The 18,921-nt window shown below is 48.2% G+C and overlaps 1 protein-coding gene across 1 annotated transcript in view; it reads left to right on the forward strand.

Annotated features, from left to right (window-relative positions):
- Nucleotides 1-18,921, forward strand: part of PLEKHG4 (pleckstrin homology and RhoGEF domain containing G4) — a 96,670-nt gene that overhangs the window by 62,401 nt on the left and 15,348 nt on the right. The window contains exons 11-13 of the mRNA XM_050904281.1: nucleotides 5,094-5,232; nucleotides 7,740-7,862; nucleotides 8,414-8,605. Coding sequence (XP_050760238.1) covers nucleotides 5,094-5,232; nucleotides 7,740-7,862; nucleotides 8,414-8,605 — 454 coding nt within the window. The remainder of the gene's footprint in view (nucleotides 1-5,093; nucleotides 5,233-7,739; nucleotides 7,863-8,413; nucleotides 8,606-18,921) is intronic.

Below are 18,921 nucleotides of genomic sequence, written 5' to 3' on the forward strand. Positions count from 1 at the left end.
ATTGACCCAGGTTAGTCAGAGGACGAGCTCTGGTTTTAGCCTCCACTTTAGCTGTTCCTCTTGCTGTTGGTTAGAGCAGTTTTTCAAGGGGCAGACAGTAAGTTGCAGAATAGTAATGGTTCTGCTGCTTCCCTCCCTGTGCCCTTCTATTTGTGTCTCACTGGCATTGGGAGGCATGCCTTGTGCAGCACCTGCTTTTGCAAGCCTGCTGGATGCCTCTTCTGTGGCCATTCATTTTCGAAAACAAATCGGATATTTTGCTTTGAAAACTAAAGCGTAACTCTCCAAGGCTAGCTTTTTTGAAGGATGAATTCAGACAGAAATGGTCTTTCTAAATTATAGGTTTAAAATTACCCGACCATTATACAACTGCTTGGCACTTCTCCAGAAAACTGAAGACGTTTGGAACCTTTTCCACTGAAACGATAATTGCCCAATGAAAACAGGATTTGGGGAAACATAAACTGACATCAAGCTACTCCTTTTTGCTATAAATTATATTGACTCTGCACTATTGCAAAATTACTTTGGATGATTTTACCATGGAAGAATGTAGTGAAAGACTCTTATTACCACACTCGCGTGTGCAGGGAAATTGCAATGCATCCAAACAAATCTAAGCTTAGACGAGACCTTCCACTGACTTCAAACAACTCTCTGCTTTTCTTCCTCAGAGTTGCTCAGGCCTCTATTAAAATATCTTTAAGGTGCTTAACAACCAGGTGTTTCCCTTTGTGTGGCAGGATGGAAGTCACTTTTTCTTCTTCAACCAAATTTTCAATATTTGCTTTGTTTACTCCAAGCTGCCTTGAAAGCAATGAAGGACAGGAATGAAAAACTCTGAAGCCTGATACCTTGCATAAACAACTATTTCTTTTTCAGAGTCACTTTCCCATGAAACTCCGTGTTGCAGGATATCGTTGAGTTTACTAGTATGCTAGAAATGATTTAGGAAGAAGTTTTTAAGATGTGTATCAGCAAGTGGATGGGCGTGTGTAGATAGGTAAACAGATGTACAGAGATTTGGGAGAACGCACGTAATGCCCAATGGATACTTTCTGTGAGCACTGGAAGTGCCCAAGTGAATCGAAAAAACAAACTTTCCCATGGACTGTGAGCGATTTCTTTGTTTGGCTCAGTTTGCCTGCCTACTTTATACTACAGGGTGGAAAGGGTTATATTTTCCTCTGTGTAAAAGATGGATGTTAGTCAGAGAGCCTGTCGGGCTGGTAAAAGTGAACTGTCAGGAAATGACAACATATGAATGGAGTCAACTTGGAGATGCAACGGAAGACCAACAACTAGACGTTGAGGTTTTAATGAATGCCTGCCAAGCGAGGCAGAACGTGTGAGGACAGTGTGGCTGGACCTTGAAACAAAGGGCTGAGGTGCTGGGATGGTGGAGGAACTCAGCAGAGGAGGAGGGATGGTGTAAGGCCACACCTGAAGTCCCTCTGGGGCTCTGAGCCCAGAGGAGCCATTTGGAAACATTTTTTTTTTTCTGGGCGGCTTCTGTGCAGTCACTCAGCAAACCATTGGCAGGACCAAGAGAAGGAGCAGCCTTAGGGTGTTGGGTTGTGCCCTGGTAAGTTTATCAATAGCCTGCTGCAAGCATTCACAGAAAACAAAATGACTTAAATGACAAAAGTAAGGGATTTTAGATAATGATATATACCCTAAACAGCCCAACTTACAGATAAAAACAAGAGCTAATTTGCAGCCCTCTTACCTGAAATGAATTCTCTGTCCAGTTTCTGCTTATAGTATAAACTCCCAAATGCATCCTAGAATGACTCGAGGCAAGTTTGAGATGCCTGTGGATCAGTAAAGCAAAGGTTTTCCATGTGTGCATTCAGTAACAGGATTTTTAGTTCTAATGAATTGGCTGAGATAGAGGGAAGATGACTGAGTATCTGTAGACATGTGTAGCTGTCACATTATTTGCTGGGACATGGATTGCATCAGACGGCTCAGAGGGCTGAGTACTCACTTCTAAACTGGAGGCTCTAGCTTGGTTCTTCCCTGCCACTTTCTGCAAATGCAAGGAAGGCTTGGTCTTATTGAGATCTTCAGATTCTGGCTCTTTATTTTTCTAGTATTGCCAATAATCTGGGATAATTCCTTCTGTGGAAGGAACATATGTGGGGCCAGAAGAGCACTGTTTGGGGTGGATTTTTTTTCAGTCTTTCAGCTCAGCAGCAAGCAGTTCACCTGAGCCCCTTCTCTTCTCCTAAAGTAGGCTCCTCGGGGCTTGGTGGGTGGGTCAGTAGTATTATTTTATTGCTGCGTTTTTGAGCCTTACTTTCCCTGGTGTGGTTTGCTGGTCACGAGGCCAATACTGATCTCACGTGTGCTCCAAAAGACTGGTCCTTCCCATGATGGCCCAGTGAATTTACCTCTTTACACAGTGAGCTTGCGATTTCTGTTTATAAAAAAATACTTAAAACATGTTTGTTTTGTAATCGCTTCCTGTCCCTCTACCCTGAGGGTGATTTTTCCCATAGTTGCAGTGCTGTATTCAGGAAAGCCTACGTTTTGTGGCTTTGGGAAATGTGCTGTCTGCTATGTGGGAATCTGTAGTATTTAGAGCCTTGCAACCCAGGTTGTGACTGACTCCTGTCAAGGAAAACTGCTCAAATTTGAGACAACTGGGGTCCTGTTTCCTCCATCAGGTATGGAAAGGAGTGGAGTGGGACTCCTTGGCTCCCTTCCCCTATATCAGATCCCACTCTGTGCTAGGTCAGCCAACACAAGAGCTGGAACTCTTGTTTGCAGTTGCTATGCCATGAGGTTATCATCTTGCAATATCTTGTTAAGCATTGAAACCATGCATGCTTGCTTTCTCATGGGCTTGGGTGGACGTAAGGACTCCCATTACAGAAAGGTCTAGCAGGTCAATCTAGCTTGTTGATGAGTGCCATCAAAGAAGTAGCATCAACACCAAAGTGATTTCCATGGAAGCTCAGAGAAAGGTTGGAAAATATTTTGCCTCACGAGAGGATAATTGCAAATGTTTACATATAATAGCCTGTAATGTCTATAGGTGCTTGCTTGTCTGTGCCAGCGGGAGGAAGATCATTTGGTGTATCAGTGTGCTCTCCTGAGTGGATGGGAGCGTTCGTGCCAGCAGGGACTTCAGACCTGTGGGAGTAAGACCAAAGGGTGTCTGCCTGTCTGGCCATCAGTATTGTATTTTGCTGGAGCCTTATTCAGAAACTAGGACCTGACAGATACGCTCTGCTGCACAAAACCTAACAGCATTAATGTTGTTGCCAAATATAACTTCCAGCGATCTTCCGAACTGTTTCTCATTAGCTGTCCTAGCTGTGTCACTGCTGCTGACGGGAACTGGCCTTCACAACCTGCTCTGTAAACACACTTTCCAGAGCTCAGCTTGGACAGTGGTTATGGCTCTGCTGCTGCGAGTCTCCTGGGTTGGATCTGGGTCTGTCTCTAGGAAAGGATTACAAAACAGAAGGCTCATATCATCACTGTTTGTTTATGGTGGTTTCGGGAAACGCGGGAGCAGCGTTACAGCTCGAATCTTTCCATTGAAGCTTGCAGATTCTCTGTAGAGAACCTGTCTCCTCTGCACTGCAGTAGCACTGATCTTAGTCCAGAAACAATTTGGGTTTTTTTGGCTGCACTTTGGAGAAATTCATTCAGTCTGATGGCATTTTGAAGAGGAAAAACAAAAGTATCTAAGAGCCTGAGGTTTGAGAAGTTGGCTGTTGCACACTGGGTGGAATTCTGAATGGAAAAATCCTGTGGATTTCTGCTATGCAGAGCTAGTTGTCCAGACCTATTGCACTACCTCATGTCAATTAAGTACTATCTAAAAGCTGCAGGATGGTTGCCACTAAATGCTTGTATTCAGTTGCATTTCATAGGTTCAAGATTGCCTGTAACCCAAGAAAGAGATAAACGTGTATGCTGAATTGCTTGTATTAATTTCCATGAGCAAAGCTTTCAGAGTTTTATTAGCTACCTATTTCACAAGTGCTTTGGATAATTTTAATAATATGATAAAAAAAGCCATGCTCTCATAAGACAGAAGGTTGTAAGACAATTGCAAAATGAAAGCTGGTTTAGGGTGAGTACAGGACATGGTCAGGCAGCTGAACATGCTGGTGTAGAGCACAGCTGAAGGAGGCTGTAGTATTCTGTTGTAGGCATCCATTGAGTCCAGACTTGTAAAAGGAGGGGAGATCTAGAAACAGAAGAAATATGAGAAGTTTAGGGACACAAAGAAAGAATAATCTTGAATGCTGTTCTGGCTATACTTAACCTGAACCTGTGCTGGAGACGTGCTGCACACCTCTGAAAGGACCTTGCTAATGTTCGTCGTCGTGCCAGGATTAAAGGGTGTGCGCAGTCCCTGGCTCCAGCATCCAAGAGCACTGGGCTCCACGCTGAATCCCTCTGTCCCTGCCTGTGCTCGGAGGAGGTTAACTTCTGCTGCGGCCAGGCTGGCCGGGAGAGTGCCACCTGGTGTTGCCTGTTGGGCTTTGGTCAGCACAGCTGCCTGTGGAAGACAGGGAGCTCTGTCTTTGTATTTCTCTTGGCTCTGGGGTGCTGTACGCTTTGTGTTTTTGCTTGGCTGGTGGAAATTCCTGAGAGTGAGTGGCGTATCGGTGCTTTATATTGTTGTTGTCATTTAGGAGAGATTTGCTTTCTAGTGATTGTTTATTTACTTATCTAAATTAAATTCAAATGGTGGTTTTAGACACTGAGGCTGCCTGAGCCTGTGTTTTGTGAAAGCCCATTGACGCAATAATCTGCGTTTATGAAAAGCTGAGTATATCCTATCTGAAAGTGTGACAAGTACATTAAATTTTGTAAGGAGCCTGGCTGGGAGGAGATGCTCTTGTCCTTCCTGCCAGGTTGTCTGCATTGGGATCAGAGTGGTGAATCACGGGAACGTGCAGGGAGCAACATTATTCTTCCGTTCTCCGTATGGAGATGGCCATTACAGGTCCCACGGGGAGGATAACTGAAGCGTTGCTGTTAGACAGGTCAGGTCATGTTTGCATGAAGTGCTGGGGGAAGGACCTAATGCAAAAACCCTTGACCAGACTTGTGTCCCCTTCCAGAGACGCACTTGATGCTGCCAGCGTGCTTTATAATCGAGTTGATGAGGGCGTTCACCGACTGGTGATGCTGTCAAACAAACGCATCCAGGAACTGGAGCTGGTGATGGAGTTCGAGAAAGTGGAAGAGTGTTTTAAGGAGGTAAGGCCTGTCTTGTCAGTTCCAGTGACTGCCTGCTGCCACCCTCTGACCGTGTGTCCCACAGCGGGTACTGAGCCTGTTGGTCTCTTGTGTGGAGGTGTAGAATGATGCCTGTAGACCCTTAAAAAGAACTACTGAACATAAGAATTTGAGATAGATTTTTCAGATGTGTTGAGAACCAAGCCACTATTTTACCTGGCATCAGGAGATACCAGGCAAAAGTCTCCTGGCTGCTCTCTAGGTGTGGATCAGTCAAACCACATAAACATCTGTGATTATTTTTCCATACTTAAAGACCACAGTGTCGTGGCTCATTGGTAAGCGGTACGCTTGGAGGTGGGGTGTCTTTTCACATTGGTCAGCAAAAGTACCCTCCCAGCAAGACTGCTGAGGAGCCGTTCTTCATGCTCCACCTTGAGAAGCAGCAGAGCGATGGCAACAAGCTGATGATGAGTCCGCGTGTCCCATCTGGGCTGCAGATCCTGCAGGGTTTGCCTACATCCTGCTGCTGAATGAGCCCCACATTGCCTACCCCACGCTAGCTGCCCGTCCCTGCTGCGCACTCTGTTTAGATTCCTGTGCAGTGCTTAGGTCTCTGCTATCTGATAAGCCCGGGGCACACTCCTTCCCCTCTGGGTGCAGCCCCAGGCACACTCCTTTTGCCTCTGGGTGCAGCCCTGTATACACTCTCTAGGCAGGGGAACAGCCTCTTGTCCCTTAGCCCAAGAGCCATGCTCAACCCTTCCACTCCCCTGCAGTTCTGTGGGAGCTTAAACTTCCCTTCATGTGGTGCTCATTGAAACTCTTTATAGCTGTGGGATAACTGAGGCAAACAGGCACTGGCTTTCAGAAGGACCTTTGAAACCTGTAGCCGTGTAGATAGAGAACCTTAAAAAATCATAAAGTAGCTCAGGCTGTCTGAGCGTCTTACGAGATCTGATCAGTTCTTTCAGTGTTGCAAATCCCAGATGCTCAGTGTTGCAGATCCCTAAGCCTGAACTCAACCTCGAGATTATGGAGTCGCATAGTCTGCCTTGGTGTAACTCATCACCAATGAGAAGTTTTATGTATCACGTGTTACCCTGCATGTATGAAGGGTTGTGTGCTGTTCGGAGCTCGCCTTAGGAACTTGCATCCTTTAAGATCAGTACTAGGACCAGTTTCACCATTGCTCTTCTAGGATTCTGGGCTCTTCTCCTCTGGAGAGAACTGGATTTGCAAAGGAGGCTGTAGCCTACCTGTTGTTTTCACAGGCCAAGGTGGATCCAAGAGTTCTAATGACTTCCCATTTGGAGGTAGACACTCGGGCACCATGCGCTATGTGTTCAAGACAAGAAGCATGATGCAAGAACCTAGTAAAGACTCCATTAAACACACAGGTTCCTAATGCCAAACAGAAATGAAAAAAGGCGCAAAGGCAGGCTCTGCAACCTGTCCCTGCTTTAAGCTGAACTTTTTTTGATTGAATTGAGCAAAACTGACTGCTCCCAGCTTACTTTGCTTGCAGATCACCAATGATGGCAGCAGCTGCTCCTGCTTTTAAGCCTGCCTAGGAGCTCTAGGAAGCAGCAGCGTGCCCCTCTGCAGTATGGGTCACAACCTGGGAACCCACCCCCATCTCCTCCTCTTGCCGATCGGCTTGTTCCATGAGCACAGACCCTCTCTCAGTCCACAAGACTAGGAGTTTGTCCTTGACTGTGGGGTTGAGTTGGGATATGGATTTAGATGATACAGGAAAACAGGATGCATGGGCATTAGGAAACACTTAGTCTGTCCCTTCCCCCAGGTGCAGCTATGCCTGAAGCATTGCAGGCAATTTTACTAGCCTGTTTTTAAAACCCACTGTTGATGGAGATGCTGTGTTATGCTGCCTGGCCTCCTGTGTCTGCTTTCCTTTTAGGACACTCCTGTTAGTTCTCTACCCATGTTTGAGAATATAAGGCTTACAACTGCAGCAGTGGCTGGGCTCTGTTGAGGAACCTGCAGTTACTGCACGGCTTTGTGGCGAGCTGCCTTCAGAAAACCAGTAGCTGAGAGTCCCAGAGAACCATGAAACATTGCAGATGGGGAGAATCCGTCAGTACGTTCACACTGATGTAGTTCATGTCCTGCCAGTCAGAAAAGGGAAGCGATGTAGGAAATCTGGCAGCAGGGAGATTTTATCCCACTTGGGGGTAACAATAATAGGAATATCAGGCCAGCCTGCAGGTTGCATTAGACCATGGCTCACCCAAAACAGAGCCCAAGCTGCTACTTGCCCTGTTTATGCCTAAGGCTAGTGAGCAATAGCAGAGCTTTGCAATTACTCGGTAACCTGAAGTGGAAAAACTCCTAGCAGGAGGCTCAGACTGAAATGCCAGGATGGGGGAAGAAGTGTACATCCATATTCTTTCCAGTAATGAAATGACCAGTGTTATGAGAGCAATTCCTTGCTCTTTCCACATAAAGGCCTACCTTGGTGAGTAGCACAGGGTGACTAATAGAGGAGCTTTTCCCTTTTCTCCTAGGTCAGCAGTTGGATCGAGAATGTTGGCAGAAAACGGCTAAAGGAAACGATCAACCTGGATGATTCTTTGGAGATGCTGCTTCAAACACAAAAGCACTTCAGGGAGTTTGATCTTGTTGCCAGTGTAAGTGTTGTCTGTTTGGAAAAATGTATTCTCCAGAATCTGAGTTGGTAGCATATGTGCCTTGTACGTGCTCAGCCAAACCCATGATGCTGAGATGGCATTGGTAGAGGGTTCATCACCAAGGTGTGTGTCATTCCTTCACGCTACTTAGCGTCCCTGCTCTCCTCTTGTAGACAAAGCCACCAGCTCAACGCCTTAGTAGATGGTATTTGCCAGTCTTGAGGAAAATAACTACTGTGATGGAAGATGGATTTTTTGTTGTTGTTGTTAATCCCTTGATGTGCTTGTAACACTGCCTTTTTTTTTTTCCTTCTCCTAATTGACCTGCGGCCTTGCTGTGTAGGCCTTTACAAGGCGCTGTGTGGCTAACGTAAATCATAAAAGAGGTCAGAGCTCCAGAATTCTACTGTAATCAAGTACATGTTTACCTGCTCATGTGATTTTAACCTAAAAAACCCAGTCTAATTAGCCCTAGCTGTTAATGACCTTGAAGACTATCTGCTGTCCATGTCAGGTCTCTGTCCTCATAAGCAATCCCATTTTGCTTTCAGGAATATTGCAGAAGGGGGCAGGAAGCACTAAAGAAGATGGATCGATGGGAAGACTTTTCCTCTGTGGATGTGCATTCTTACAGGGTAAAGCTGCAGACCTACAGAGATCAACTGGAGGAGTTCTGCACTCAGCTGGATGAAAACAGGCACCGAATCTGTGAGACGGTCAGGCTGTATGAGTTCTTTGACAAGGTAAGATAAGGCATCTGCAGCACCGAGGAGGGTGTAAAAAGCCTGCTTGGACTCAGTCCAGAGCTTGGTTGTTTATAAAAGGCGTGAAACATAGCGTGTACACCAACAGGGAGCTGGATCTATGACCTGCAAAAGCTCCCTCATGCTCATGTGTCTGCAGTGATTTTTTTTTTTCAAGTCAGTATGTGGAAGAAGGGGTGGGTGTGTAGTCAAGAAAATGTCCGCATCTGTTAAGAACAGAGCTCTTCTGCTGTCTGAGCTGTAGCTTTTAGGCCCCTCTCGTGGCTGCAGTGGACAGAAGGATCATGGCAGTGCTGGCTCTGACGACTAGGGCCAAGAGATTGGCTGCTTGCATCCAGTCTTGGCCACCGTGCCAGGGTGGGCTGCCTGCATTTTGTTCATACTGCATCCTTACACGCTGGTAAACTCAGCCTGTTGACACATCAGGAGTAGCACCCTGCTATTCAGCCCTAAATATAGCCCAGTTCCTCTCTTGTGGAGGCCTGCATGAGGAAATGGAGCACCAGAATGGGGTGCTGGGAATTGTGGCTGAGGGAACAAGGGGACTGGGTTGGCCCAGGCATCTGGGAAGCAGGAGGAGAGGATGCATGTGGTGACTGTGCTGAGTGCCTGGCCTTCTCACCTGTTTGGTTTAATGCAAACGCACCCATTCAGCAGACCTGCAGTTGGATTTGGTGTCCTTTAATTTCTAAAGTTGCAGATGAATAAAACAGTAGGATTTTCTAAGTGCATTTTAAAATACAGCTTTGGCAAGCACAGAAGGCCGGGGAGCCTGTGCTCCATTTATTCCACACTTGTACAAACATCGGGTATTGAAGTTCTCAAATTCCAGAAAGAATAGACACTAAAAGTTAAGCTGTACCAGATGTAGGTGCCACTTAGTTGCTGTCTCTGAGCTGCCTTGGCAGCCAGAAGTGCTCAGAGGAGGGGGGAGGAAATTCAGCTAAACATGAAAACATCGAGAAGCATCCTGTGCGAGGGAGGAAAGTGGAGAAGGCAGCCCAGAACATTGCTGTCAGGACATGTGAGGATTGAGTTAGTTTGGTGATGCTCTGCAGGTCCGCTTTAGCTCATCTATGTGGTTTGCTGTGCAGGTGGGGGACCCTCTTGCTGTGGGAATGTGTAATTTTTTTAAATTTTTTTTTCCCCTCAGTGGAGAGGGAAGTGCCACCTGTGCCGTAGGAGAATGGCAAGAACCTGTGCTCTGCTCGCTCACTGAGCACAGACGTTCAGCGGCTGCCGTGGTCCCTGAACACCCCTTGCTATCGTGGGGGATCCTGGGAAGGATCCTGGGAAGGATGGTTTTTGTCATGTGTCTTTTGCTTGGCACACAAAGGTGCCAAGCCTTGCTTGGCATATTGGCAATTCTGTGGCCAAGCCAAACATCAGTCCTGTGTGAACCCACATTTCCAGCCAAAGCTGGAAATCTCTGGAGCACAGACATGGACTGTAACACCTGATGGCTACTCCGTTCTCCATTCAGGTGTGGAAACTACATCACGGTAGTAGCTCTTGGGCTGCCAGGGTAGTCAGACATGACTCAATAGCAATGGGTGTTCTTCCACAGCTTCAAAGCCTTTCAAAGCCTGGGCCATTCCTAGGGGTACAAATGTTAGAGACCCAAATGATGCCCATTTCTTTTCTTAGGGCATCATAGCACCACTCATACAGCTTCTTTTTTGTGGATGACAACTGGGGGATGCAGTCCTTGGCAGCAGCGTCCCTCTTGGTTGTGCCTTCCATGCTGTACGCCCCCAGTGAAAACTGAATGGTAGTGGCACAGTGTGTTTGCACACTGCTTTGGTGTGGAGGAGAGGTATCTCGCTTAGTGAGGGAGGAGGATTTTGATCTCACTGGTTTCAGTAGAACTATAAACAATGCTGGTGTTGTAAATATAACACGTGTGTATTGTGAACCGGTGGCCAACTGAAACCAGGAGTCGGGGGGGGGGGGAATACATCCTGCGGCTGTAGGATGAGTGCAGAAATCGCTGTGCAGCATGAAAGTTCTTTCAGTGCCGATTATTTTGATCTTGATCTCGAGAATGCTTTCTGCCTTCCCAAAGCAAAGTCAGTGGTGTGGTCTGGGAGGTGGGGAGAAAGCAGAAGATTTTATCTAAACTGATTTCACTCTCTTCTGATGCTGAGCTGCTTTGACCTTCCTGCAGTGATCTTGTCAGTGCCTGCCTAATCCCCTTCTCTCTTCCTTAATATCTGAGGGGATATCAACAGCAGGAGTCTACACTAAGCAATGTCCTTGATTTTCCTTCTTATAAAGAGCCTGCAGCGTGCCAGACCCCAGGATTTGGGGAAGAAGCCTGAGGATGCGTAAGCAATGTACGCTATGGTAATGAGCTGGCGAGCTCAGATCTCTCCAAACATCTCAGCATGTACCAAGGGAGTGGAGCACCCACCACGGGGATCGTGGTATTCATCCCTCGCGCACCTCGCTGCCTACTAGGAATGGGAGTCTCCGTTCTGCTGGCCCACCTTCTGCATGTCGTGGGCAAGTGTTTCATAGGGTGCTGCCTGTGGCTGGTGGACAGGCCGTGGGACAGGACAGCACAACCCCATATGGTCCATCAAGACGCTGTACTGTGTTTTTTCACTGCTTGGCAGTTCCTGATGGCCTGTCAGAGCTCCCTGCGATGAGGCAGGCTGAGCTGGGCCAGACCACATGGAACTTGCACATGGGCTGGCAGGGTTCCCTCCCCAAAGCCATGCCCGGTGCCAAGCTGGATGTTTCCATTTGTCCCCGCTTCCTTTGCGGCAGGAGCTCTTGGTGCCTGACAAGGGCTGGATGATGGCTGGGCTGAGGCAGGAGGAGCGGAGAAGGAAGCTGCCTTCCCCATCTCTGACTGTGGGTGGAAGATTGTTTTTCAGTACCACAAACTCAGTGCGGGCATACTCGGGGACCTGCCATCTTCCTGTGGCTTCAAGCCTGGTCTGGCCACTGTCCCTTGTTTACTCAATTCCAAGACTGTGTTGGGATCTGGCACCACACAGTACTTTGGGGGAGAACTGGGAAGCTGAGCAAGCGAGAGTGCGTATGTTGTATCAAAAGCACTGATGTCTGCTTTGTTCTGGGGTGCCTGCAAGGGCGGTCCCCAGTACCTTCTCTGCCACTGCCTATCCTGGCTTCACAGTAACGCTGCCGTAGGCACACCCTCATTACCAGGAGGAGCTAGAGCAAGTCTCCCTCTCCTTGCTTACCTTGTTAGCCTTCACATTTTTTCCTTTCTCAAACTTTCTTTGGGTGAAATTATTTCCCAGGTCACTCTTATATCCCAGGTCTCTGCATGCTCTTGACTTTACCATAAGCAAAGTGTCCAGCTGCCTGGACTACAGGCTTGAAATGGCCTGTGTGAGAGCTGTGTGCCCTGTCAGGATTGCAGCTACCTAACTCGCAGTGGCATGTCTAATGAGCCGGAGCACGCAGTATGGTGTCTGCCAGCCCTGGGATGACAACCAGTCCTGCAGAAGGTCGGTAGTGAAGGTGCGTGATACTTGCTGGCAAAAGTCACTCTGGAAGGAAGCACTGACCCAACCAGAAAGGGCAGAGTCCCATCACACGGGCTCAGCACCTGCATACCCTGCAGCCGTGCGGTGGTGTGGTGCCCAGAGCCTCATGACTCAAGTGCCTGTATCATTACAGGAGGGCCTGAGGCAGCCCCAGGGGCTTTTTCCTGCTTGTCAGGATGTTGTGCAAGATGCTGCCTCTCTTGGTGCTCAGGGAAAGTATGGGCATTGCTCTGCCTTGGCCTGGGAGCCTCTTGCAGCTTGGGCCCTTGCCTTACATTCACTTTCTGAGGTAAGCTGTTCAGAGTCCCACTGCTCAGGATTGGTGGGATAAGGCTGGTTGAGAAATGGTAGCGTTTCCCCTGTTGGGATTTCTTGGGGTTCTGCTCCATGAACCATTCCTTCAGTGGCATTCCCTGGCTGCCACCCTTGGATCCCTTCTCTCAAAGGACCCCTGGCCGTCAGCCTGTGCTGATTCTGGTTCCTCAGTAGTGATCTCCAGTCGTCCCCGGCTTCTTTCTGCTGCGTGCAAGGAGCTGCCGCTTCTGAGCTCTGCTCGGAGCAGGCCGAGTGTTGCCCAGCCCCTCTGCATCTCTGTTGACATCTCGCAGAGTGGGTTACCTGCACTCACGTGTGGATCTGCCCCCACTGCGGGTTCTCCTCCGCTCTCCTCCTCCTCTCCCTCTCCTCCTCAGCCACTTTGTTCTTTGTGGCTTAGAAAACAAAGCCTTTGGCAAGTGAAGGAGGTGCCTGCCCGTCCTGGGGGAGGGCCAGCTGGCCTGCATTTGACTATGGCAGCGCCTCCTCATCCCTCCCCATTGTCCTTCCTGCTGTAGGAATGCCAGCCTTTTTGAGCTCCGTCCCATGAACAAGTGTTGCTGCCTCTGGGGCCCAAAGAGGGGCTGGGGCCCTTCTTCCCATCCACCCAGGCCCCGCTGGCAGGAGAGCCTCTCTGCACATCTCCATGCACCTTCCCTCGGAGTCACATACACCTTGTCCTGACTCCGGCAGCAGACAGACACAGCAAACCCTCTTGTAAGTACCAAGTGTGCGGCGCCCCGGCTGACGTGTGAGTTGTATTGAGATTGTTTGGAAACAATGTAAGAGAAGGCTTTTCACTCGGTTGCTTGTGCGCGTCTGTATGCATCCAGCATGAATCAGAGTGCTTTGTGTGCGTCTTTTGTGCGCTTAGACAGAGCCCTGTGGGCTGTGTGCATCTTTGCATGGTCCCTCCGAATGCCAGGGTTGTGCTGTCTGTAATACAGCAGTGCCTGTCTCTCTCTCTCTTTATTAGAGGTTATTGCATGATCATTTTAGTGGGCATAATTTAACTGCTGCTAGAAGTTGTTGCTGGGATTGTGTGCCTCCAGACTAGCTGAATGTACACACAGGGCAGGTGGTACCTTTCAGTCTGCCCAGACTTCTGTTAAAGGTTGTGAACAGCACAAGAGGGGGCTGCTCTCCTCGACTGCTCCAAGGTTTGCTGGGCTCCTGTCCCATGAGTGACTGAGACCTTGTGGTACAGTGTTCCCAACTTCGAGAGATGGATATGGTCTTAGATGTGACAGCAGAAATCCAGAGCATGATAAATTAGCTGACTTCCACAGATGTCATTACCTTTCACTTCTCCCCAAAAGATTCAGAACAGCGACCTGCTGATACCTCGTTTTCTGCTGTGCTTCGTTTCTGATGATATACCAGATATAATGTTGCAGATGATGGTTTTGAGGAAAAGAAAAAATCAAGTCCCCTTCAGGCAAAAAATTACTGATGTTTTCTTTTTGCTTAGCCTTTGAGGAAAGAAGGGTTGTGAATGCTGGTCTGTGGGAAGCTGGAAAGGATCCTGGTGGCTGCGACCTAAAAGCGTGATTTTTTTTTTTTTTTTTTTTTTCCCTTCCCCCCCCCCCATCGCAGGCTGTTTGGCACAGTTTGAGAGTTAATTTTACTGAAAGGGTGTTACGATTCCCTGCTCTGGGAATGTGCTTGGAGGAGAAGTGGAGAGTAGAACTTAGCACCAAAGTGGAAAAAGAGGCATTTCATGTGTCCTTACTGTAGCGTACTTATGAACAGAGACGCAGGTCACTGTGCCGCGATGCTTGTCTCTTGCTAGCAGTCCTACACAGGTCAGAACATGGCTTTGCCCCCAGCGCCTCTGAGCAAATGAGGTTTCTGCTGTGGCTTATAATAAAGTCTCTGGGAGAGGCTTAACACGCACTATTCTCTCTCTATCTCTGTGCAGAGATTGGCTTTACTTTTCTGGGGATGGACTGCACAACATTCCCAAATAACAGCTTTCATCTGGTTACTGGTACAAGTTCTCAAGATGATGAAGGAAGATAGAGTAGCACAAGAGAGGAATATATACTGCGCCTTCCTGATGCTGTAAAACTGTTTTAGGGGAAGCCAGTGTTGTCTGGCTCCAGCATTGTCTGACAGCAGCTGTCTCATCTCTCTTTCTCTCTTCTCTCTCTCCTTCCTCAGTTATGCTTGTAAAGTCGTGCCCCTAGACAGATATCTAGTCTGATTTGCTCTCCCGTTTCAGGGGTGTCCTTTTTCATGCGCAGCCTGAAGCAGTTGGGGGAATGAGCCTCGAGGTGGGGAAATCGATCCTCTGGCAGAGTTCATGCAAGGTTAATGTGTGAAATCTCTCCCTTCTCCTTCCCGCCAGGTTTTTGCTGGAGAAATCTTCTTGCAAGGTTAATAAGCCTCTAATGTTTACTTTCCCATCAAAGGGTATTCGTATATCAGAAAGTTTCTGCTTTGCCGTGGAGTTTGAGATAGCCCTCTTGCACAAACAAGAAGTCCTGAGCATTTAAATCTGATCTGCTACAGCTCCCCCGTATTTTTCTGTCTTGCAAAATTAGTGATTTGGAAACTGTTCTGGTTTTATGAATTCTCCAGTAATTCACTGCTAGATCTACTGGTGCTCAGGCTGTTTTCTGCTGTGTTTTATCAATGACTTTATTGCCAAATTGGCATCACAGCAGTGCCCCTAGCTCCCACAAGCTCTGTGACAGTAGGTGAACGCTAAATGGTGGTTAGCACCAGCACTTGGTGCTCCTTTCTGGTTGCCCAACACGGGTGTGAGACTGGTGCATAAGGTTGTCCCTCAGTGTTACAGGGCAGCAGTGAATTAATTAGTTTTTTCATGTGCTAAATCCAAGCACAATTTGCCGTTGAAGGTGAGGGGCTCTTGGGTTGAGATGCTTTTGAGCACCTGTCCCAGCACCTCAGGCTCTGCTTTAGTGCAGTATGAGGTCTGTGTGATGTGTTTGTGGCATGTGCAGGGGGGCAAAGCCTTGATCTGTCTGTTTGGGGTCCTTCTCCCTCCTACTGTGCTGGCCGAATCCTCCCCCTCGCTGGAGGGCACAGCAGGAAGAAGAGGCTGGGGGAGCCAGCCAGTGCGTAGCATCTTTTGGGATGTAAGCTGCTCACCCCTCAACTACCTTCCCTGATCCCAGGAGTGCCAACGTGTTCTGCCACTGCTGTGTATGCAGGGGAGCAATGCTTGACGTGCTGAAAGCACCTTCTGCCCTTCATCCTTGATCGCCAGAGCACCTCTGTGTAAATATTCCTGGGTGTCTTTGGCTGCCCATGAGCATAAACTGACAGTTGTCTGAAAGTCTGGGGCTCCCCCTCTCTGAGTCGGGTGGGATCAAATCTCCTGCAGGATGACGACACTGGTAGCCAGTCAGTAATGGCAGGGAAGCAGCATTTCCTCCCAGCAGGTTTAGGGATTTCCCAGCTCGCGTTGCAGCTGAGCTGCAAGGGGAGTGCATTGCCCTTGGGCTGTAAGATCTGATGCTAGCAGACATCTTTCCTCAACTGGCCCCAGCCTTGTGCATGTGTGCAAAATGGTGGGTCTGGGTGCTTTTTTCACTCTCATCTTGGGACAGGAGCTGCGCAGGGTGACAGATTTTCTGAATGTTTGTGTGCTGGCATCCATCTGGATGCTTGGATCCTCCTGGAGGCTGGAATCCCCTTTAGTCAGAGGAGTTAAATAGATCTGTTCGAGCAATCTGGACGTGAAGCTCCCCTCAGTGTACAGATGGGGCCGAAGCTCACAATGGCTCCCATCTGCATATCAAAGCCCTGGACATATGGACAGGGTTCTCCCAAGCACCCGCTGCCTCTGACCAGGCTCCTTTGGCTGCTCCACGGGGGCTTGCATCCTCTGAGTACATCTTGGCGTGCTCTTAAACTGGGGAGCTATTTCTAGCTTTGTCAGCTACCCTGAAGAAGGGAGGCCCAACAGATGCACTGGGTGTCTGGGTTCAGTTTCAGCTCCACATCTCCCAAGGTGCAAACACCCGCAGTGCGGTGCAGAGAGATCTCAGCACATCATTGAATAATTAAGTGGAGTTTAGCTCAGCTTGTCATAGGGGAAAGGATGTGAATTGAAGACTACAGAGAAAGCATCCACGCTCCCCCATCCAGGCCCAAGGGCATACTGGAGGTTTTGCAATCCCCGGCTGGGCATGGAGGACCTCATTAGAAGGGAACCAGTGCAGAGCAGACGGGAGACACCTACCACAGTCCAATCTGTCCTCACTGGCCTGCGGTGTACTATTACAGTGGGGTATTTGTACAGCATAACGATGTGGCTGTCGGGACAGATGTAAAAGCAAAGCATGCAAAAAACCTCTGGAGGTGACATTAGTCTCTGAGCGGAGTGATTTGTTGCTGTCGTGCAAGTTGCTAGCTTGTGACTCACGCATCTCGCTGTGGCTTGATCTTGAATCTGGCTGGTAACGTGAGGCTCTTGGCTCTCTCCAAAGACGGGAGTTCTCCCCTTCACTAAAAAAGCGTGAAAACGTGCTGCCCTTTTCCTCCTCCTCCTCCTCTAGGCGGTGGTCGTACATCCACAAATACACATGCTCACTCCTTCGTGCTTTCTGCTTTCTCAGCCATCGGTGAGTTACACTCAACATGCGTAACTTCTTTCAGATCAATCTTCAGATAGTTTCATGACTCTGTAGTGACTGGTGTAGGCTGTGAAACAACATCTGCTCTTATTCTGGTAAGAAGGGGTTGTGAGCAGAATTTCATTGACAGAAAAGCTTTGCTATGGGTGCACAAAGCTGCTGAAAAAACAGTCAGTGCCTCAAATGTGAAGAGGCTGGCTTGCAAAGGCAAACATTGAAGTTTCTGATTTTACTGGGAGCAGACTCAGCCCTGGTCCTCTGGACTCAGGAGCTTTTAAATGTTGAGAAGATCCCCTTGGTGGATAGAAAAATAGGGGGAGAAGAATCAGTGCAGAATCTACCCAAGGATGCAAAGTCATGAGGGACTGTGGAGCAAAAAGGAAAAACTGAGGGAAAGCTGCACACTGTCAGCTGTTGGGAGGTTTTCTGTAGCTGCAGAGCAGTGGAAGCTGTGGGGAGGACAAATCTCAGACACTTGCTGCCCAGCTTCCTAGGGAGTCATTTTATACATACATACACATATAAATATATACATATGTGTGTTTATATATACATAGGTGTGTGTCTATATAGATATAAAGTGAAACTGGCACAGGCTGCTCTGTGGAAGCTCTGAATTGTACTGAAGCAGGGATTATTGTAGCTTGTTGTGATTCATCAGTTGAGTCAGCCTCTTCCTAATGGAGCTACCCTAGGTGTTGCCTGGCAGTTGCAGCAGTAGTTAGAGAAAAGAAGGGCAAGCACGCGTCCTGCACGCCAGCTCCAGCACAACAAGCCACATTTGCCCTTTGGGTCCTCGTGCTGTCGTCAAGAGAGCAGAAATCATGTGCAATCCTATTTTATCCAATTATATTCTCCTGTAATGAGACTCTTCTGGACTTGTCAAGCCTGGCTGCCCAGAGGGGAAGCGAAGGGATTTTTGAGCTCTGTTTGTGTTCACCCAGAGTGCTGCTGCAAAAGGATTTCCAAGCACGTTGCTCTAACGAGCACCCTTTGAAGGTGCTTGGGCTGTGGTGTGCCAAGACCAACTCTGACGGGTGTTGCTTCCCTGACCCCTTGTTCTTCTTCCCTGCCCAGCTGTGGGTATCTACTTGTTCTCCTTTCTTATGCTTAAATCCAAGGAGTTTGTAGTCTACGCTTGTCTCTCATCCTTTGCCCTCCCACAATGTTTGTACAGCATCTGGCACTTGGTAACAGGCAGAAATGCAAATACGGGATTTAAAGTTTGTTTTCCTTAGCAGCTAGTTTTAGGCGAACTGGTGATTTTAGTGGTGTCTCCTCCCTTGGAGAGAGGAGGGGAGGCACTGCGAGCTACACAGCAACTCAGAAATGGTTTAGCTTTTTATTTCAAGAGAGTGAGTCCTTTCCTCGGTGTTTAAAGCTGAGCTTTTACCAGCTACATCCTATGTAGGACAGAGTTTTGATTAGTTTGGTTTCTGCTGCTAATGAATCCCAGGCAGGGCTTCAAATGCAGTTTGGAAAAGTCGAATGCTACAGGGTGGGGAAGAGGGTAACAGCAAACCTCTGCATAGAGAGGAGATTACTTCTAACTTGGTGGCTTTGCTGAAATGCTTGTGCTCTGAAATTACATGGTTTCTTGTACATCCAAGTGTAGCTGCCTGCTCATAGAGCCGCAAATCTTGCTAGAAGTGAGCAGGGGCTTTGGCTTTTAGAGATGTGGAAAAAGCATCGCAATGTCTAGGAGGGGTCACTGTTTTCTCCAAAGCTCTTGTGTGTGGGATGGCAGCTTGCTTTGAATTTTGCTTGAATTTGGGGTTGGTTGGGATGTTTTCTCTCCCTGTTTTTTGCACTGTGAAAGAAAGGGGATCTGGCCTGCGCCCAGTCGGGGTGT

The sequence above is a fragment of the Gymnogyps californianus genome, chromosome 12, assembly GCF_018139145.2.
Source record: "Gymnogyps californianus isolate 813 chromosome 12, ASM1813914v2, whole genome shotgun sequence".
In the NCBI taxonomy this organism is placed as follows: domain Eukaryota; kingdom Metazoa; phylum Chordata; class Aves; order Accipitriformes; family Cathartidae; genus Gymnogyps; species Gymnogyps californianus.